Raw genomic sequence first — 23,059 nt, 5'->3', positions numbered from 1 at the left:
TTAGTCCACAACTGTGTGAGCAAATAGTCAAACAGTTTAAGAATAACGTTTTTCAAAGTGCAATTGCAAGAAATTTAAGGATTTCATCATCTACGGTCCATAATATCATCAAAAGGTTCAGAGAGTCTGGAGAAATCTCTCCACGTAAGCGCCATGGCCAGAAACCAACATTGAATGACCGTGACCTTTGATCCCTCAGACGACACTATAAAAAACCAACATCAATCTCTAAAGGATATCACCACATGGGCTCAGGAACACTTCAGAAAACCACTGTCACTAAATACAGTTGGTCGCTACATCTGTAAGTGCAAGTTAAAGCTCTACTATGCAAAGCGAAAGCCATTCATCAACAACATCCAGAAACGCCGCAGGTTTTTCTGGGCCCGAGATCATCTAAGATGGACTGATGCAAAATGGAAAAGTGTTCTGTGGTCTGACGAGTCCACATTTCAAATTGTTTTTGGAGATATTCGACATCGTGTCATCCAGACCAAATGGTAAATTAAATTCATTGTTGAATGACTGAAGCTCTACATAAAACAAGAATGGTAAAGAATTCCACTTTCAAAGCTTCAACAATTCGTTTCCTCAGTTCCCAAACATTTATTGAGTGTTGTTAAAAGAAAAGGTGATATAACACAGTGGTGAACATGCCCTTTCCCAACTACTTTGGCACGTGTTGCAGACATTAAATTCTAAGTTAATTGTTATTTGCAGAAGAAAAAATTAAGTTTATGAGTTTGAACATCAAATATGTTGTCTTTGAACTGCATTCAATTGAATATGGGTTGAAAAGGATTTGCAAATCATTGTATTCTGTCTTTATTTACATCTAACACAATTTCCCAATTCATATGGAAACAGGGTTTGTATATTTTGTAGAAAAAAAAAAAAAGATGAAAACTGACGCTTTTCATATTTGACAATAAAACATTGTTATTGGTGGCAAAGCATATGATTATTATTTATTAGTATCACCATTTCAGGTTGTTCTCGTTACCGTATTTTTCAAACCACAGGACGCACCGTATTATAAGGCGCAGTGCCGATGAGTGGGTCTATTCAGGTCTTTTTTCATTCAAAAGGGGCACCGGATTATAAGGCGCAATAAAGAGGTCATATTATTTTTTTTTTTTCTGAATTGAAAACACTTCCTTGTGGTCTACATAAAATGTAATGGGGGTTCTTTGGTGAAAGTGTTGCCTATATTATGTTTTACAGACCATCTTCAACTGTCTTTCTGAACGTTTCTTCTGGATGCGCCGTTTTGTGGGCGGTCTTACCTACGTGGCTCACCTTCGACAGCGTCTTCTCCCCGTCATCTTTGTTGTAGCGGTGTAGCGTGCAAGGACGGGAGTGGAAGAAATGTCAAAAGATGGAGCTAACTGTTTTAAAGACATTCAGACTTTACTTATATCAATAATCAATCAATCATTCAAAGTTGACTCATATAGCCCTTAATAACAAATAAGCTCCAGTACTCTGGAATGCCCTCCCGGTAACAGTTCGAGATGCTACCTCAGTAGAAGCATTTAAGTCTCATCTTAAAACTCATCTGTATACTCTAGCCTTTAAATAGACCTCCTTTTTAGACCAGTTGATCTGCCGCTTCTTTTCTTTCTCCTATGTCCCCCCTTCCCTTGTGGAGGGGGTCCGGTCCGATGACCATGGATGAAGTACTGACTGTCCAGAGTCGAGACCCAGGATGGACCGCTCGTCGGGACCCAGGATGGACCGTTCGCCTGTATCGGTTGGGGACATCTCTACGCTGCTGATCCGCTTGGGATGGTTTCCTGTGGACGGGACTCTCACTGCTGTCTTGGAGCCACTATGGATTGAACTTTCACAGTATCATGTTAGACCCGCTCGACATCCATTGCTTTCGGTCCCCTAGAGGGGGGGGGTTGCCCACATCTGAGGTCCTCTCCAAGGTTTCTCATAGTCAGCATTGTCACTGGCGTCCCACTGGATGTGAATTCTCCCTGCCCACTGGGTGTGAGTTTTCCTTGCCCTTTTGTGGGTTCTTCCGAGGATGTTGTAGTCGTAATGATTTGTGCAGTCCTTTGAGACATTTGTGATTTGGGGCTATATAAATAAACATTGATTGATTGATTGAATAACAAATAATAAATAAATGGGTTGTACTTGTATAGCGCTTTTCTACCTTCAAGGTACTCAAAGCGCTTTGACAATACTTCCACATTTACCCATTCACACACACATTCACACACTGATGGAGGGAGCTGCCATGCAAGGCGCCAACCAGCACCCATCAGGAGCAAGGGTGAAGTGTCTTGCTCAGGACACAACGGACGTGACGAGGTTGGTTCTAGGTGGGATTTGAACCAGTCACCCTCGGGTTGCGCACGGCCACTCTTCCACTGCGCCACGCCGTCCCTTGTCTCAAAGGGCTGCACAAGCCACGACAACGATAACGGAGCAGCATCTCCTCATCTTTGGCTCAATAATGCGACATCAACACCAGAAATTGTCCCGTGAAAAACTGAGACTGGAACCCTCTAATAACTAAAGTTCCGTGGGTAAATTATGTAAACCCACCACAGTTTTTAGGGCTTTGATAGCTAGTTTACTGACAGATATAAGTAAGAACTTTACATTATTTCATATTAGTAATGGCAACAGTGGAGGATGAATGTCCCATAAGAAGAAGATGGAGACAAAGAAGAAGCTTATGACTAAAGTGTCGCCACGGACTGCAATGGCGGACACGCGCTAATTTTCAGTAATTATGCAGATCCAAAATAAAGATCAGCAGGTACCAGAAGGTAAGAGAAGTTGGTTTTGCATAATATTGCAAAACAAAACACTAGATAATGTCTGCTAATAGGTGCCATTTTGCGGTCCTTATACACGTACCATGGTAATACGTGAAGTTCAATGCGCCGACAATCCATCAAGCGGTGTGGCTTCATAGCTTACCAAAGTTGGACTAGAAAACATTTTGACAGATTTTTGAGAGCTGTGTGTAATGTTCTATATTCTCAATTGAACTGCCGTCTACTAGTCACACATATCATTGCGCCATGTACCACATAAAATAGCTTCGAGGTCGGTAAGCACAACAAGAATTATGCCGTTTATTAGGGACACTGGGTTATAAGGCACACTGTCCATTTTTGAGAACTTTTAAGGATTTTAAGTGCGCCTTATAGTCCCAAAAATACAGTACATTATTTGTTTTTGCTCTTTTTTTCTTACATTTGTACTGTTTTTTTTTTTCCGACAATATGCGGCGGTCCAACAAAATCCGATCCCAGGCTACACTTTGAACACCGCTGCTCAACATGCTTTAAAAACCACAAAATCCCTTTAAGTTTTTTTGCTGCTGATGCACCTTTTAATTCTAGAAAGGACTCACTTGAAGCGCTACCACAAGATGTAAAAGAATGCACGTCCAGAAATAGTCTCAACTGAAATTACAAAAAAACACAACTAAACAATAGTTGTCATTTTTGGCAAAGCTGACCTGAGCAGCGCCCCCTGCCTGCTCATTATAGTCATACTGCTGCCTTTCTGCAGAAAGTCTTGGTGTTTTTTTTGATAATTCTTTGAAACTGCACTAGCAGATAAGTTCAGTAGGCCTTTAAACGTGCTTCTTCCAGGCTCCTTAGGAAGGTCAAACCCTACCCGTCCACATATCAGTTGTAGATTACCATCCTGCTTGGGCTAACTCTATAGTACTTGGGCATTAATCAGTCGTGCACTTGCTTCTTATAACTGCTCCAAAATGTGGCGACACTCTCTCACAGGAACCAGAAAACCTGAGCACATCACTTTTGCACTGGTTTCTCTCCACTGGCTGCAAGTATTTTTTTATTTTTTATTGATAAATCTCCAACTTTTTTATACAAATTACTTTTTTTGCAGCTCTAAGGTCGTCTGACCAGAGTTTCTTAGACTGCCTACGGCCCAGACTGAAGACCAGATGAGTGGCACGGTTCCCTCTGAATCTTAGAGATAGTATATCATCTCTCTGGACTTTTAAATCAACACTAAAAACGCACTTGTTTGATTTTTTTTTTATTTTTACTTTTTGCTACTGTAATGGATATCATTATTTAGTTCTGCTGTTTACTTTTTTTTTTCTTAATCATTTTTGTTGTTTTGTTAGTTTTATTGTGTAAAGCACTTTGAAGCAATATTGACTGTTTTAAAAAGTTATTAGAAAATAAAATTGGACTTTAATCATATTTTTTTGTTGACTTTGTCGCATGTTAAAATCAGCCTCAAAGCACAAGAGTCTGCAAGTTTTTCATTCAGATGAATCTTTTACATATTTAAATTGAATCAATTTCAATTTAGTCACTTAAGTAAAAGTTAATATATTGCTGCCATCCTGGATTTAATTGTGTAAAATAGTACATTTGAATGTGCAAAACCTACGTATTCAAATACTATTCCAATGCTTATAGTGTTGTTATAGTTGAAGTTCTTACCTAATTCATCTTAAATGATGTGCAGTAATTTACCTGTAGTGTTATACAGTAATTTACCTGTAGTGTTATACAGTAATTTACCTGTTGTGTTATACAGTACTACAAATTGTAGCATTGAAGAAAATAAAATACAGTGCCATTTAAAAGTTTGAACACATGTTCTCGTTCAATAGGATACCAAAAAGTCTGTAAACCTTTGACTGCTATTATATAGGTCATGGTATAAACACACAACAAGAATAAAGCACCAAATAAAGTATTTTACATTTAGAATAATTCAATCGTTTGAAAAAAAAAAAAAAATTGTGTTTCAACTTAAAAAAAACCCCATACAAATAGAAAATGGTTTAAAATAATAATGGACATGTTTTTAATTCAATTATGGTCATACGTGTTTCTTATTTTGATAGATAAAATGTTCATTATTTTTTACGTGTATTTTGGCAAATCAAATTCAGATTTAATGTAATTGTACAACTTCTTTTTTTTATTAGAAAATTGAAAACAGTATTTTCTTCATATATGTTTTTCCATGCCACCAAATAGTATTGATGATCATAATAGTTGAATAAATAAATATACATTTTTTATATACCGTATTTCCTTGAATTGCCGGCGGGGCGCTAATTAATTTAAAACCTCTTGTCACTCCTGCGCTTACCAAAGGCATGCGGTAAAGGTAAGCATGCGCTGATTATTTTAAAACCTCTTCTCACTCCGGCACTTACCAAAGGCATGCAGTAACAATTTGAATGTGATGTAAGCTTGGACCTTAAATCCTACTGAATAGTTCTTAATCTTCTTCCCTTTATGCAATTTCAAATTACTGGTATTGAAATCAGCCTCCTCCATTTCGAAAATGATGACAGGGGAAGTGTCACTCGTGACGTCACGAGTTTGACCAGGTGGTACAGTTGTGATCAATATTATTCAACTCCCACACAATTTTGGTGTTTTAGCAAGTTGGACATTTATTCCGTATTTTGTTTATAGTCATATCAAATAAAGATGCATTAAATAGAAAAATGCAACTTGAATTACAACATTATATTTTGTAACATACCAAACAGTGTCACTTCTCTTAATATCTCATTGACAAAATTATTCAACTCCTTGAAGATCATAACTCTTAAGAACAGAATTTGAATAAGGTATTTTCAATCAGGTGTTGAAAACACCTGTAGATGTGATTAGAACCATAACGAGCAACAATTAAACTGATTGAAATAGACTGTGACGCTCAGCTTCTTGTAGATGGTCAGTGGTGTATTTGCAACACTGTGAAGTCCAGGGAGTGGTCAAAGAAGTCAAGAGAGGAGGTAATTTCTCCTCATAAGAAAGGATATGGATATAAGAAAATAGCAAAGACATTACACATCCCAAGAGACACAGTTGGGAGCATAATTCGCAAGTTTTAAGCTAAAGGCACAGTGGAAACACTACCTGGGCGTGGTAGAAAGAGGATGCTGTGTGCAACTGCTGTCCAGTATTTGAAGCGTACAGTGGTGAAAAACCCCCGGGTAACAGCTGAGGAACTACAACAGGACATTGCAGAGGGGGGAACGCAGGTTTCGTCCCAGACAATAAGGCGCGCACTACGAGATGAAGGCCTCAATGCCAGAACTCCCAGGCGCACCCCACTTCTGACTACCAGGCACAAGAAAAATAGACTCCAGTATGCCAAAAATCATCTGGACAAACCCCAAAGGTTTTGGGAAACTGTTCTATGGAGTGATGAGACAAAACTGGAACTCTTTGGGCCTACGAATCAACGTTATGTCTGGAGGAGAAAAAATTAAGCTTACAAAGAAAAGAAAACCATGCCTACTGTTAAGCATGGTGGGGGGTCAATCATGCTCTGGGGCTGTTTCTCTGCCTTAGGTACCGGGAATCTCCAGCGCGTTCAAGGCATTATGAATTATATTTCCTACCGGGATATATTAGCTGCAGATGTCATGAAGTCAGTGACGAAGCTGAGGCTTGGGAGACGTTGGACCTTCCAACAGGACAACGATCCCAAGCATACCTCCAAATCAACATCAGAGTGGTTGCAGAAGAAGGGCTGGAAGTCTCTGGAGTGGCCTTCACAGTCGCCAGACCTAAATCCTATAGAAAACCTGTAGTGGGACTTGAAGAAGGCAGTTGCAGCACACAAGCCCAAGAAAATGAATTAACTGGAGGCCTTTGCCCAAGAAGAATGGGCTAAAATACCTGTAGATCGTTGCAAGAAGCTTGTGTCCAGTTATGTATCACGATTGAAAGATGTAATTACTGCCAAAGGGTGTTCTACTAAGTTACTAAAGATGCATGTAACTAGGGAGTTGAATAATTTTGTCAATGAGATATTAAGAAAAATGTCCTTTTTTGATATTTTGTAAAATACAGTGTTACAATTTAAGTTGCATTCGTATAATTGACACATCTTTATTTGATATGACTATAAAGAAAATACGGAATAAATGTCCAACTTGCTAAAACACCAAAATGGTGTGGGGGTTGAATAATTTTGATCACAACTGTAATACTAAGCATGCGTTAATTATTTTGCGAAGCGAGTTTGACCCGGCAGTAATTCAAGGCAGGCGCATACTATATACCCTGCGGCAATTCAAGGAAATACGGTATATATTTTTTAACACAGTTCATGTTGGTTACATGCATGGACATTTTCTGTTGTCCTTACAGCTTAAACATGACAGTAGCACTTCCTCTTCCTGTTAGCGTTACTTCCTGTATGTTGGCTGCACCTCTCCTTAAAAAAAATGTCTCTCTCAGCCAGAAAACAAACTGGCAACATTTCAGTTTTCAACATGAATGACTGATGAGTCTGACAGTACAATAGAGGCAGAGTGCCATCACAATGGTAAACATTCTCCACTAAACGTGACGCTGAAAAGTGACCGCCCACCAACAAACACACACACACACACACACACACACACACACACACACACACACACACACACACACACACACACACACACACACACAGTATATACACACGCAGACAGACTTCCAGACGTTAGGCTGTTGCCAAAGTTTAAGTGGATGTTTCCAGTCCAGCATTTATATTTGATGAGGTTAATGGGCCCCATCAAAGCCTGATTAGACATTCTTTTGGAGGTGGTCATGTGACTGGCATGGCGGTCCGGTCCAACATGAACAATAACAGTGGCACTTCCTGTCACTGCACTCTACATACATCCATAAACGTGGATGCATATGCGAAAGCGCAATATATTTATATGTACAGTAATCTGTTTATTTATATCTGCACCTTATTGCTCTTTTATCCTGCACTAAAACGAGCTATTGCAACAACATTTCGTTCTTATCTCTACTGTAAAGTTCAAATTTCAATGACAGTAAAAGGAAGTCTTAGTCTAAGTCCAAGTCTAAGTCTACATATGACCTTAACCTGCAACATTAACCAACTGGGTTTAGGAACCCATCCATCCATCCATCCATCCATCCATTATCTACCGCTTATTCCCTATTAGGGTCGCGGGGGGGGGGGGGCACCTATCTCAGCTACAAATGGGCGGAAGGCGAGGTACACCCCTTTTCTATCGATTGACCCTAAAAAAGGGACAAGCGATAGAAAATGGATGGATGGATGGATGGATGGATGTATAACATATTATTGTTTGTTGGAACTACAAACCTATTTGTTCCCATGGCAAATAATAATAATTCCAGAGTCAAGTTGTGGCCAAGCACTTTTGTTAACTGAAGCTGTAATGTTTAATGCAACAGTTCAACCTTTTTTTTTTTGCCTGTCATACAAGTACTAAACTAAGTAATTATGAAGCTAACATATAATAATAGAATATGGTTATATTATATTATAGTAACTCTATTATGATAATATAATATCATTATTATGTTATAATTGATATCTTAAGCCCGTGCTTCTCAACCTTTTTTCAGTGATGTACCCCCTATGAACATTTTTTTAATTCAAGTACCCCCTAATCGGAGCAAAGCATTTTTGGTTGAAAAAAAGAGACAAATAAGTAAAATACAGCACTATGTCATCAGTTTCTGATTTATTAAATTGTATAACAGTGCAAAATATTGCTCATTTGTAGTGGTCTTTCTTGAACTATTAGGAAGAAAAGATATAAAAATAACTAAAGATTTTTTGAAAAATAAACAAGTGATTCAATTATAAATAAAGATTTTTACACATAGAAGTAATCATCAACTTAAAGTGCCCTCTTTGGGGATTGTAATAGAGAATCATCTGGATTTATGAACTTATTCAAAACATTTCTTCACAAAAAAATGGAACATGTCCACAAAAATTCTAGCTGTCAAGACTGAATATTGCATTGTTGCATTTCTTTTCACAGTTTATGAACTTACATTCATATTTTGTTGAAGTATTATTCAATAAATATATTTATAAAGGATTTTTGAATTGTTGCTATTTTTAGAACATTTAAAAAAAATCTCACGTACCCCTTGGCATACCTTCAAGTACCCCCAGGGGTACGCGTATCCCCATTTGAGAACCACTGTCTTAAGCCACAACGCCTCAAATGTTATCTGTTTTTGTAAACTGAATTTAATAGGAAAAACATGGGAAAAAAAGTATTTTCTGACTTTTATATAATAAACAAATATATAATCTAATAATCTGAGTAAAGGGAATCTTTCTAAAGACAGTGGACCTTAGGCATGATCTTTTTGCCTGTCATACAGGTGTAAAAATAAGTTAACCGCTATATCCATCCATCCATCCATTTTCTGCCGCTTATTCCCATCAGGGTCGCGGGGGGCGCTGGTGCCTATCTCAGCTACAATCGGGCGGAATAATAAAACAAATATATTTTGTCATGTGAAGATTATTCCAACCCATGCATGCTATAAACTTTTTTTCACCAAGTACCACCTCAGAAAACACTTGGCTCTCCATAATAACCAACAGTGAAATATAGTAGCACAGTAGGCCCAAGTGTTCATTAAAAACAAGTTTTATTAACAAGTATATTTAATATCTTGGGCCCCTGTAATGATACGCACAGTGTGAAAAGTAACACTGTGTTTCAATGTCTGATTAAATTATTATTTTGCGTACCGCTAGATGGAGCCCACGCACCAGTGTGAAAATCCCTGCTATATGATGTATACCCCCGAAATGTAGAAAATGGATGGTTGGATGGATGGATGTTTATGATGACATACATTACCAGTTGTTTACATGCAGATGTTGGCCTTTCTCTGTGAGTGTTTATCGAGCTGTATTATGTTTGTGTTGTGTAAGAGAAGCACACAAAAACACTGTGAGTTAAAGACATACAGTAACTATTCATGCAAATGACTTAGTTCGGGGGTGTCAAACGTAGGTCCAGCCTGCGAACAGGTTTTATATTTACGTATTTGTTCCTTGTGTTTACTGTTGTACCTTGTTTTTACTGTTGTACCTCGTTTCACTAATGTACCTCATTTTTACTGTTGTACTTCGTTTTTACTGTCGAACCTTGTGACTACTGCTGCAAACCAAATTGCACTTTGGCGACAATAAAGATTTTCTCCGTCTAAGTATCCGGCCTGTGGGATGAGTTTGCTAAGTATAAAAATGAGCCGGAATTTTTTAATGAAAAAAAAAAAAAAGCTGTTCTAAATGTGTCCACTAGATGTCGCTATAGCAATTCTTTGTATCTCTGGAGATGATGCTACATATGTAAAAAAAATAAAAAAAAATAACCATGTGATGTTAGTGCACCAGTCCAGGAAAATGAGCAAACTACATAAATAGCATCCTGTAATTTTGATATTATGTTTTTATCTTGATGGATTGAAAATGAACACCAATGAGTTGACTGATGAACTTTATCACATAATTTATTCAAAAAGTATAAATAACGACAAATAAAGATAGAATACTATTAACCGCATCATGTAAGCGTAAAAAAGAACCCATTATGTTTTGAACATTTTCAGATTGTGTTCGTTCTATTTTTAGACAAAGAAAATAATCCTAAATTGTCTTTATTTTTAAGAGATCGTGCTGTAAATTTGCCAGTCCGGCTCACTTGGGAGTAAATTTTTCTCCCCTCCCCACCCCATCGAAAATGAGTTTGACACCCCTAATTTATTTGGACGTTTCCACTAAAATGTTTGTGACCAAATCTGCAGCGTTTTTTTAGCCAGTCATTTTCAGCCGCCCGCAAGTTCCACAGAAACGTGCTGCGGCTGTAATGCAAACTAACTGGATTGCAACACCATTAGAAATGTGAGCCCATATTGAAGACATGACGTCACCGAGGCATAACAACGTTGAAGATGCGCAATTCAATCTGCATAAAAGTGCTAGGATTTATTGTCAACCTGCAACTGCTTCATTTAAATGCTTTAGAAACAGACACGACGTAACTTTGTTATCGTTGTCGATTTAAGATGGATGTTGTATTCGTGTGTGTGGTTGGCCAGAATATTAGGTACACCTGCACTTTCCAACGAGAAAATGCGTATTTATATCATTGGAGGGTTGCACTGCACTGAAGTTGTTTAATTGCAACAGGTTTCATATTTAATAATCATAATCTCCAGCCATTCATTTCCTACCGTTTGTCCCTCTCAGGATGGCGGTTGGTGCTGGAGCCTATATCCTATAACTGACACTTTCAAGCACTTTTCTAAAAACTCAAAGACACTTGACAGTATGCAATAAAAGTACAAATACAAAAGTAAATAAATAAGTTGTAAACTTAAAAATAAAAAAGCACTAGCAGTGATAAAAAAACCCCATTAAAAAATAAAAGCTAGTTAAAAAAAGTTGGACATGTTAGCGCAGTTAGTTAATTACAATTAGTCATTATTAGGGCTGTCAAATCTTGTTGTTTTTAATCATATTAATCACATTTTGGAATATATTTTCTTGCATAATATTATTATTTTATTTATTTATTTTTAGGAAAATACCGTTATATGTGTATGCATACACAATGTTATTCTCAGCATGTCATAGTTTTTAATTGTTTTGTTCGAATGCATGTCATGAATTTGCACACAACTTGGTAACGGTTAAAGTAAAAAGCAAAAAAAAAAAACAGTTAATTATAGAAACATGTATGTGTCTAAATATATTTTTTAATGTAGAAGCTGCAGTTCTCACGTTTTTCCGGTAGATGTCCTTCTTGGGCAGATGAGCAGTATGAAAGGCGCTGGCCCTTTAAAACAATAACAGTTGATCTGCCACTCATTGAACAGTCATTGTATTATATGCATGTTTGAAAAACACAACAACCCTATATTTATATTTAAACTGCATAAAATTACCATGAATTGATTTGCGTGGACCCCGACTTAAACAAGTTGAAACTTATTTGGGTGTTACCAATGAGTGGTCAATTATAGGGAATATGTACTAAACTGTGCAATCTACTAATACAAGTTTTAATCAATCAATCAAATTAGAATGATTCGAAAGTGTGTATCATTCTAAATTGATTTTAACAAATGTTTATTATTATTGTAATATAGGTTACAGTGGTGTCCTAGCTGCATATCCTAACCATGCTATATAGATGAACTTATGTATAAAAACATATGTATGATTTTTTTTTAAACTTAAAACGTAACAATTATTTGTTTGCATAGGTACATTTGTTTGTATTATTAGACGACCATTTAAATATTATTGTTATTGTTGCATCGTTTACAGTGGTATCGCTCAGTGTCCTTATACTTGTGTACAATATATAAGCTTATTAGAAACCTCTCCACCATGTATATTAATTCATTTTTTAATTTAAAAAAATAGTTTTAAAAGTATAGGGAACATATCTAAAATGATTGGAACAATATTTTTCCTCAGTATTTTACAGTGCCGTCATGCATCTCTGGGTGTCCTTATACTAAAATGCAATTATTAGCATATTAGATACATCTCCACCACATTTATTAATTTATCTTTAATTAAAAAACAACAAATTGTTTTAATAGTGTAAGGAACATATTTATAATGATTTGAACAATATTTTTCCTCACTATTTTACAGTGCTGTCTTGCATCTCTGAGTGTCCTTACACTTGAATACAATATTTGAGCGTATCAGAGACATCTCTGTGATATATATATATATATATATATATATATATATATATATATATTATTAAAAAATAACAAATAGTTTTCAAAGTATAAGGAAATTATTTAAAATTATTTGAACAATATTTTTCCTCATTTTTTTTTTACAGTGGTGTTTTACCTCTCTGAGTGTCCTTATACTTAAAAACAATATTTGGGGATATTAGATACATCTCCACCGTATATGTTAATTTATGTTCATAAAAAAAAAACTAATAGTTTTAAAAGTACAAGGAAAATAGTTATTAATTATTATTTTTCCTCATTATTTTACACTTTGATACGTATGAGCATATTATAAATATTTCCACAATATACATTAATTTAATTCAATTCAATTACTATATTAATATTATGTGGATAACATGCGATTAGTATCTGTAGTATATCCTGCAAAAATAATGACAATATTCTCTGACAGTAGTGAGTGTAAAAAAGCTGCTATTGGAGGGGCCTGTTCGGGGCGTCGTGACGTCACAGCTGCGGCGTATGGACCCTGCAGCCTCCTCTCTTCCCCCTCCTCCTCCTCCTCCTTCTTCTTCCTCTTCCTCCAGTCCGGAGAGACACAAGTTATGAGGGAGGCAGCCTCGGCAAGGGCCAGTCATCTTTTTCTGCACCTCCAACGAGCCCCTTCATCCTTCCTGTATGGTGGATATTATTTTCAGCTCTTCTTTCTTGGGTGATATGGGGGATCATTCCAAAAGTAAGTGTAGGAGGAGGCTTCCACATAATGCACAGTGGAGTCTTGTGTTTTCAAATAATGCAACATTTTGTGTCCGACACGTGACAAGTGCTGCTTAATATGTAGAATTGAACGACAAAAGCAACACAAATGTGTGGAAAAAACCTTTTTTTTAATTATTATTTAAATGTCAATTTGGTGCAAATGTTCTGTTTTGTTGCAGAGAAGCCAGGATTCGCCATGTGTGTGGGGTGTGGAAGTCAGATCCACGACCAGTACATCCTGAAGGTGTCCCCGGACCTGGAGTGGCATGCAGCCTGCCTCAAGTGTGCAGAATGCAGTCAGTACCTGGACGAGACCTGCACATGCTTCGTCCGGGACGGAAAGACCTACTGCAAGAGAGATTACGTCAGGTAAAGGACATTGTTGTTTTGTTTTTTTTCAAATGTTGCATGACAATAAAAAAATATATATCAAATTTAAAAAATATGCAATATCATTTTTTCCTGCAGGCTTTTTGGGATCAAATGTGCAAAGTGCAATTTGGGCTTCAGCAGCAGCGACCTGGTGATGAGGGCCCGGGACCATGTTTACCACATCGAGTGTTTCCGCTGCTCCGTGTGCAGCAGGCAGCTGCTGCCCGGGGATGAGTTCGCTCTGCGAGAAGACGAGCTCCTCTGCCGGGCCGACCACAGCCTGCTGCTGGACAGAAGCTCCGCCGGGAGCCCCGTCAGCCCGGGACACAACATGCACTCCAGTAGAACCCTGCACCTGGCAGGTACACGTGAGTTTTCATTTTTATTTATTATTATTATTGTTATTATTATTTTTAAAATAAAATATCATTTATTGTCATAGTCGTGGTTGACAAAGTGCACGCAGTAGTATTCCATTATCACTTTACATTATGTTATGTAATCATTGTTTTTATTATCATATTTTTTATCTTAGTTACAATGTCTCTGTTGTTGCATCGTGTTATAGTTTACTGTTTGTATTTCTACCATGTGAAGCACTATAAATAAAATGCAGTGCAGTGCAAATAAAACAATACCTACAATTAATAAGTCATAAAAAACCCTATTATATTGAAATATACATTACCTGTTACAATATTGCGTATAGGTCAATTAATACTTTTATTATTATCATTATTGTGATGGTAACATTGATGCTGTAGACCAGTGGTGAACATTTTTTTAATTCAAGTACCCCCAAATCAGAGCGAAGCATTTTTGGTTGAAAAAAAAAGAGATAAAAAAGTAAAATACAGCACTATGTCATCAGTTTCTGATTTTTTAAATTGTATAACAGTGCAAAATATTGCTCATCTGTAGTGGTCTTTCTTGAACTGTTTGGAAAAAAAAGATATAAAAATATCTTAAAAAATAATCAAGTGATTCAATTAAAAATAAAGATTTCTACGCATAGAAGTAATCATCAACTTAAAGTGCCCTCTTTGGGGATTGTAATAGAGATCCATCTGGATTCATGAACTTAATTCTAAACATTTCTTCACAAAAAAAGAAATCTTTAACAACAATATTTATGGAACGTGTCCACAAAAAATCTAGCTGTCAACACTAATTATTGCATTGTTGCATTTCTTTTCACAGTTTATGAACTTACATTCATATTTTGTTGAAGTTTTATTCAATACATATATTTATAAATGATTTTTGAATTGTTGCTACTTTTTAGAATATTTAAAAAAAAAATCTCACGCACCCCTTGGCATACCTTCAAGTACCCCCAGGGTTACGTGTACCCCCATTTGAGAACCACTGCTTTAGACAGAGCAACAAATGGCACTTATAGCATAACAGAGAAGCATATAGGCGTTTTATTTTGTTTAATTTACTCCATGTGTTTTTATTATCTGTGTATTTATTTTGATAGATTATGCAATATTATTAGATTGTGAAATTGATCCTGTAAATGGGCCTTTCAGAATAGAATAGAATATATATTTATTGTCATTGTGCATTGCACATCAAAATTGTAAAGCAAAAACTAATTTAGTGCAAATTCATAAGAACATATAATAAATAAAATCTTACTTGTTGAACCACATTAGAAAAGCTAAACAGCAAACATGTTGTCAAACATAATATACTAGAAATTTAATTCAAACAATTAAGTATAATACCTTATTATTTTGAGTAAGCACACATTTTAAAGAATTATGGCACTAAATGTTTTTTTTTTTTTTAACAAACTTTTAAAATAGTCATACGGTCATAATGGTTGTATTTATGTTTGTTTGGAGACATCCATCTGTTTTTCTACCGCTTGTCCCTTACGGGTATTGCTATTTTGAGAGCAATTTGATCAAATAAGAGACTCAGTAAAATTAAGGATGCTATTTGGAAATACTGAGAACCAATGTGTAAATATTTGTTACTATATGGATGTATTTTTTTTTGGTACTATTAATATTCTATTTTAGATACACATATAAATACATACACTGTTTAAGGGCTAGCCTAACCCAAATGGCTAATCAAAAATTAGGAGAAAAATACAAAGAAGTTAAAAAAATAAAAGTAATATTGCGTATTTATCTGCATTTAAGGTGTACAACTGACATGATGTAATGATATTAGGTGTGTGTTGTCAGCTTCCATCCATCCATTTTACTACCGCTTGTCCCAGCTTCAATTGTTTCAAATAATGTACACACAAACCTTAGGGGAAAATGTAATTTGAAACATTTGTATGCACGTACAACACTTAGAACCTTTAGCACGTCAGTAGAATTAAATTATGCAGTGTATTAAGTAATGAAGTTAAACATTGTACTGATAAGAGGTTGTTCAAATTAATAGTGCTTACAAAGTAAAATAATTATTTTCAACCTTAATGAGAATAAGATATTCTTCATTTTAGTATGTTAATAATGACTGCATTAATAAATTAATTACAGAATTAATTAACAAAACTGTTGTATATACTAATTCACAGATGTCATTCTATTATAAAAAGGTCAGTAAATTATTTGTATTGTATTTGTAAACGCTCAGAAGTGGGAAAGAGGTAGGATTAAATAAGCGTTGCTTCTTCCTACTCCTTTTCGGACATGATGTAAAGTGAATGATATGAAAATTGTGGTATGTTTTTTGCTGTAAGTGTGTTCATGTTCGAAATAAACTATAAGAAAGAAATGTCAAGCATTTATTTTCCATTTAAAAACATGACACATGTCCAGAAACTATTGGAATACTCGCTTTAAACATGACTGAACCGGTTTTATGTAATTTATTCAAATAAATAAAATATATACAAAAATGTCCATCATTTCTGTGCACGCCAGAAAAAAATATTTGATATGAAGACAACTTTGTTATTATTATGATTATTACTATTGGTATTTAAAGGCGCGTCCCTGTTCTCACCAGATCCGGTGACGGTCCGGCAGGCCCCGCACCGGAACCACGTGCACAAGCAGTCTGAGAAGACGACGCGCGTGCGCACGGTGTTGAACGAGAAGCAGCTGCACACGCTGCGCACGTGCTACAACGCCAACCCCAGGCCGGACGCGCTGATGAAGGAGCAGCTGGTGGAGATGACCGGCCTCAGCCCGCGGGTCATCCGGGTGTGGTTCCAGAACAAGCGCTGCAAAGACAAGAAGAAGTCGCTGCTCATCAAGCAGCTGCAGCAGCAACACAGTGATAAGACTGTAAGCATCTTCGTAAGTCACCCGCATCCATTTCTACTCTTTATGTCGTGCTGGCATGCCTTTTATGAACTATATTATTTTTAGTTCTACTGTCGTGTGTGTGTGTGTGTGTGTGCATGTCAAATAATGTCTCATATTCATCATAATTCATAAAGATACACACACACACACGCACGCACGCACACACACACACACACACACACACACGCACGCACACACACACACACGCACACACACACACACACACACACACACACACACAGCCCTGCAAAATTTACAAGCATGAACATGAAGCATATTACTCACTTTTTGGTTGACACTTGAGGGCCCACACTTTGAGGACGCAAGTGGGCGTTTTATTTTGACCCCCTTCCTATTACAAAATAAGATTCACACTTTTTTTTTTGTTTTGTTTTAATGTGAAACGATTTCTATAATTTTTTAATCAAACTTGAATTTAATGCGATGCATGTTTTGTACTCCCAACAAATTCCCAGGGAGAAAAAAAAAATGTGCAAAAAACCCCCACAATGTGAATATCAGCCTGCCACTTATCGGACCCCACATGACTAAACAAAAATATCATTTTTATAGATATTTTGCTTTAATTTGAATTTCTATTCTGTTCATTTTGACCCCCCCCCCCCTCACACACACATTTTTGGCTTTAATATGTGCCTCTCTGTTATGTGCCTGACACGGCCAATTTTGCACGGTTATAATATATCCATATGTGTATTATAACATATCACATTTATATTTTTGTTTTTGTTTGTGGATTATGAATTAATAAAAACACATTACATTTAATGTTATTTTCCGTAACCATGGCGCCACGAGGCACAGTGCAAAAAAAAAAAAAAAAAAGTGGGGGAATTTACCATTACATTTTGTTATCAGTGATGGAGCAGGAAGGGGCTGGGAATACAAACGACTTGTCATTCATTACTCGGCATTTTACGCAGGATCTCAGGGGCCTAAGCTTAATGGGAAAGGACAAGATATTATAAACAAAATTATTCAGGTGTACTTAATGAAATGTCCAGTGTGCTGTGTGTGATAAGGCAGGGCTGTCCATCCACCACCGCATTCTGAAAAATAAAAAGAGGGCCATTTTGATATTTTGAGATTCTTTTTTTTATTGTTTGAAGTGGCAAAAAAAATTCAGCTATATATATATATATATATATATATATATATATATGTATATATATATATATATATACATATGTATATATATATATATATATGTATATATATATATATATATATATATATATATATATATATATATATAGCTGAATTTTTTTTGCCACTTCAAACAATAAAAAAAAGAATCTCAAAATATCAAAATGGCCCTCTTTTTATTTTTCAGAATGCGGGGCCTAAGCTTAATGGGAAAGGACAAGATATTATAAACAAAATTATTCAGGTGTACTTAATGAAATGTCCAGTGTGCTGTGTGTGATAAGGCAGGGCTGTCCATCCACCACCGCATTCTGAAAAATAAAAAGAGGGCCATTTTGATATTTTGAGATTCTTTTTTTTATTGTTTGAAGTGGCAAAAAAAATTCAGCTATATATATATATATATATATATATATATATATATGTATATATATATATATATATACATATGTATATATATATATATATATGTATATATATATATATATATATATATATATATATATATATATATATATATATAGCTGAATTTTTTTTGCCACTTCAAACAATAAAAAAAAGAATCTCAAAATATCAAAATGGCCCTCTTTTTATTTTTCAGAATGCGGTGGTGGATGGACAGCCCTGCCTTATCACACACAGCACACTGGACATTTCATTAAGTACACCTGAATAATTTTGTTTATAATATCTTGTCCTTTCCCATTAAGCTTAGGCCCCTGAGATCCTGCGTAAAATGCCGAGTAATGAATGACAAGTCGTTTGTATTCCCAGCCCCTTCCTGCTCCATCACTGATAACAAAATATATATATATATATATATATATATATATATATATGTATATATATATATATATATATATATATATATATATATATATATATATATATATATATATATATATATATATATATATATATATATATATATATATATATATATATATATGTATATATATGTGTATGTGTATATATATATGTGTATGTGTGTAAGTAAAGATAACAATTTGTGTTACTGAACCCACTCAAAAATTAGATCTGCGTCTCAAGGGGCTATCCTTAATACATTAAATACATAGAAATACAAATAAATAGATATTTATCATTTATTATTATCAACATGCTAGATTTTTCTCTTTACATTCCGCCTATTTCGTATCCCCTTTTGCTGTTTTTTGTGCGTGTGTGTGTAATTGTATTTCTATAAAACACAGCCGGTCCATAAAAATGCACTTTGTGGTATAAGTGATATGTTTATGTGGACGTCTTCTTATCCCTACAAAGAAAGTTGAATGAATCATACAAATGTTTTATAACTTCTATTAGAACCTGCAGGGCCTGACGGGAACCCCTTTAGTGGCTGGAAGTCCAATCCGACATGAGAGCACCGTGCAGGGGAACCCAGTGGAGGTGCAGACGTACCAACCTCCATGGAAGGCCCTCAGTGAGTTTGCACTGCAGAGTGACTTGGACCAGCCCGCCTTCCAACAACTGGTGGGTGTGTCTCTTTATCTATATCTATATCTATATCTATATCTATATCTATATCTATATCTATATCTATATCTGTATGTATATCTATATCTTTATCTGTATCTATATCCATCTATATATCTATACATCTGTATCTGTACATCTGTCCGCCTGTCACTATGTTTTAGTGCTGTTCTTCCACACCAAACCCATCTAAGCGTGCCTCCACAGTCCTGCTTTGAGCACTTTAGCAGAAAAGGGGCCTTCAGTAACCTGAGTTGGAAATATTCAAAATTTCCCAAAATAAATGAAGAATTATGATTATTGAATATTAGTTTAGTTCAATTGAATAAGAATTGTAATTGAATACTTCTGTCTAAATGCGTTGTGCTTGTCTGTACATAATATTGGATAAGGAAAACAAAATATCGTTTTGTTTCAAAACTGCAGGCTTCAGTTTGTATGTTCAGTTGATCATTTATTATTATTATTGTTATCATTATTTTTGTATGTATAATACATTTGCAATAATTGTAAATTCTTAGTAAGTTACTGGTTAATAATTGCAATAATTTTACAGTAACATATGCAGTTATTTACTGTGAAATCTAAGGGAACTGCAATTTTGATAGTAATTTGTTGTCAAGTTACAGTATATTTCCAGGATTTTAATTTAAAAATAATACTGTTAAATGCTGTGAAATTGTGGTACTTTAGTTAGATTTACTTATTATTATTATTATTGTTAGCCCCCCCCAACACCTCGCGTAGAAAATTGATATTTTTGGTTTTTAATGTATGTGTTTTATCATATCTGTGGACACTTTGAACATAAAACATTAAATTACATTAGATAGTACTTTATTTATTCCTTCAGGAGAGTTCCTTCAGGAAAATTAACATTTTCAGCACAATCCCATTCAAGATCAGACAAACATTACAGGTAGAAAGAAAAGCTTGAGTTTAAAATGCTATATTTTCATATAATATATTGATTAAATGTTGTATTTCTATTCTATTTATTTGACACATTTTTGGCTTGAATGTGCGCCTTTCTGTCCAATATCAATACATGTAACATGGCCAACACAACATGTACATTTTAACATATCACATTTATATTTTCCTTTTTGTTTGTGTATTAAAAATAGCTTAATCACATTGATGTAAAAGTTAAATGTAATGATATTCTTATAATTGATTTATATGTTGATAATATGTTATTTTATTGGTACAGGTGTCTTTTTCTGAGTCTGGCTCTCTCGGCAACTCGTCCGGAAGTGACGTCACATCCTTATCCTCTCAGTTACCGGACACCCCCAACAGTATGGTACCTAGTCCTGTGGAGACGTGAAACGGACTCCTCTCATCTGACCTCTGACCTCTGCAAATACAACTGCAGCATGCCCCCCCCCCACACCCCAACACCCGCCCCTCCCCCCTTGCATGTGACCAGCTCATCCCACCAATCAGAAGATGGAAAGGATTTTCTGAGGAAGACTGACGGATGTTGCATGAAGAAAGATGTACAGAAGATCATGTTTTCCCCTCCAAAGTGGATATACAAAATATTATTCCGTCAGGGAACAATTTGGGAACACTTCATGGACTTCCTTCACATTTTATTGTGATCTTTTTTTGTTCGTGTCTTGTTTCCGCCACGTGATCTCTCTCTCTCTCTCTCTTTTTTTTTTTTTTTTTTTAACAAACTAGACTCTCTGTCTTAAAACCCGAGCATGAACAAAAAAAAAAAAAAAGGGGGGGGGGGGGCGGGGGACAAGCAATTTTTTCATGTTGTAAAATACAAGCTTGTTCAAGCTAACGGAAAAAAAAACACTAAATTATTGTTATATTATTTATTGTTAGGAAAGCGATTCATAAAAGGGTATATTAACTGATCTAAATAATATTATTATTATTAATAATAATAAAAAAAATACTGAATACACAACGACGTGTCTCAGTGTTGGCTCCTAAGTGCAAGATTTATTTATTTCATGTTTATTTAAATTGCTATGTATTTTAAATGTTTCAAATAAAAAAACAAAAAACTACTTCTAAGTGTAGGTCATTTCTGACATGTGCATAATATTTTGTATTGGTGCATAATTGAAACGTTTTGTTTTAGTCTTTGTTAAAAAAAAGGATGATATATGAATGTTTTGTTTTATCAAGTTTTTCCTCTTCTATTATTATTTTTATTATTTAAATGATTATATTTATCATTAGTGGCAGACAGGTTTTCCTTTTAGTTGTGCTCAGTCCAGTTCCTCCGGTGTGTGCAGACGGCAGTCAGCTTATCTGCTCCTGGCATCAGCTGATACTCACTGCCGACTGCAGAGACCCACAACAAATACACGACACGACCCCCTTTTCCACGCAAACACAGCCTGCAGCACATGCAGCCTGCAACATTTCTCCATTTTCTTGCAATATCAGCTTGTGTTTTTACTCTTGCGTATTTATTTCTTTAATGTCAACAACAATGTTGCCTTTTAACACACGTTACGAAAGCCAAACCATATTTTTTGTGCATAAAACACAATTTTTAGGACAAAAAAAATAAAAAATCAGCCATTATAAATAAGACACTATTTTGGTGCAAAAGCGAGATAGGAATCAGTGTTTTAATGCGTTGGATTGAAAGACAGGGCAGATAACACATTAGTAATGACCCCCGGCCCCCTACCTAAAATAAGATAAGTACACAATGCAGCTAGATTAAGATAAAGAAGAGATAAGTGCAGAATAACAATAGTGGTTAAAAAAGCAAGAATGCACCAATTCTCTTCTAAACTCCCTTGCGGCTGCTGACAAACACCATTTTTCACCTGAACACGAGATCACTTCATAGGGAAACAAAACATCAAAATTATTTTTATTAAAAAATATGTCCTTGGTTTTAACGCTGGAATTTAACTTCATTTGTTTTCAGGTGGAAATAATGCAGTTGATTTTTTTTTAAGCGTTTACACTGCAAAAACAAGGTTTGAGACAAGCGCGACTTTTTTTTTTTTAACCTCAGACTTGCACGAGGCTTTTAGTGCACGCTCGCATTAACGCTATTTAACAAGCCGGGCTGTGCGCGATCCCGAGCCCCCGTCACTTTGCACGCGGACGCGATAGATTTAGCGGCACACCTGTGAAGTGCGCTGTGTAGTCACGTGTCATTGACGCTCGCGAGGCGCGAATTCGTTCAAAAGTGTGACGTCATCCTCTAATTGACAGCACCGCTGCGTGTGACGAGTGCAGCTCAGACCACGCCCACCTCTTTTACACATTGCCTATTATTCAGTCAATTATGCTATAATTAGCATTCCATAACGAGGACAACAGCACTAAACGAATTCAAATTAAATAATCATCCATCCATCCATTTTCTACCGCTGGTCCCTTATTCAAAAGTAAAATACATAAAGAATAATACATTGTGACTTACTACAAAACTTTTTTGTTTCTGCTAGGTTTGTTTGCTTTATA

General features: G+C 35.6%; 1 protein-coding gene across 5 annotated transcripts; it reads left to right on the top strand.

The window, feature by feature from the left end:
• Positions 1-13,116: 13,116 nt before the first annotated feature.
• LOC133569766 (insulin gene enhancer protein ISL-3) lies at positions 13,117-21,578 on the top strand. 5 transcript variants are annotated; one of them, XM_061922385.1, is made up of 6 exons: positions 13,117-13,260; positions 13,463-13,652; positions 13,752-14,023; positions 16,638-16,930; positions 19,433-19,604; positions 20,817-21,578. In XM_061922385.1, exons 1-6 carry the CDS (start codon positions 13,203-13,205, stop codon positions 20,828-20,830), a joined length of 999 nt encoding a protein of 332 aa, XP_061778369.1. In that variant the 5' UTR covers positions 13,117-13,202; the 3' UTR covers positions 20,831-21,578. The 5 variants fall into 5 exon arrangements, with proteins under 5 accessions (XP_061778369.1, XP_061778366.1, XP_061778356.1 ...); XM_061922382.1 differs by having other exon boundaries at positions 13,752-14,017; positions 16,638-16,918; positions 19,433-19,600; positions 20,817-21,577; XM_061922372.1 differs by having other exon boundaries at positions 16,638-16,918; positions 19,433-19,600; positions 20,817-21,577.
• Positions 21,579-23,059: the final 1,481 nt, after the last annotated feature.

Source organism: Nerophis ophidion, linkage group LG02 (genome assembly GCF_033978795.1).
Source record: "Nerophis ophidion isolate RoL-2023_Sa linkage group LG02, RoL_Noph_v1.0, whole genome shotgun sequence".
In the NCBI taxonomy this organism is placed as follows: domain Eukaryota; kingdom Metazoa; phylum Chordata; class Actinopteri; order Syngnathiformes; family Syngnathidae; genus Nerophis; species Nerophis ophidion.
The sequence above is the reverse complement of the archived record's forward strand: the minus strand, read 5'-3'. Positions and strand labels throughout refer to the sequence as shown.

What these genes read in the sequence shown, in the direction of transcription:
- LOC133569766 (XM_061922357.1), top strand. Translation starts at nt 13,203, where the DNA reads ATGGTGGATATTATTTTCAGCTCTTCTTTCTTGGGTGATATGGGGGAT. An exon ending in ATAAGACTGTAAGCATCTTC is followed by an intron (nt 16,931 to 19,432) that starts GTAAGTCACCCG and finishes AACTTCTATTAG; the next exon opens with AACCTGCAGGGCCTGACGGG. An exon ending in AGCCCGCCTTCCAACAACTG is followed by an intron (nt 19,601 to 20,816) that starts GTGGGTGTGTCT and finishes TTATTGGTACAG; the next exon opens with GTGTCTTTTTCTGAGTCTGG.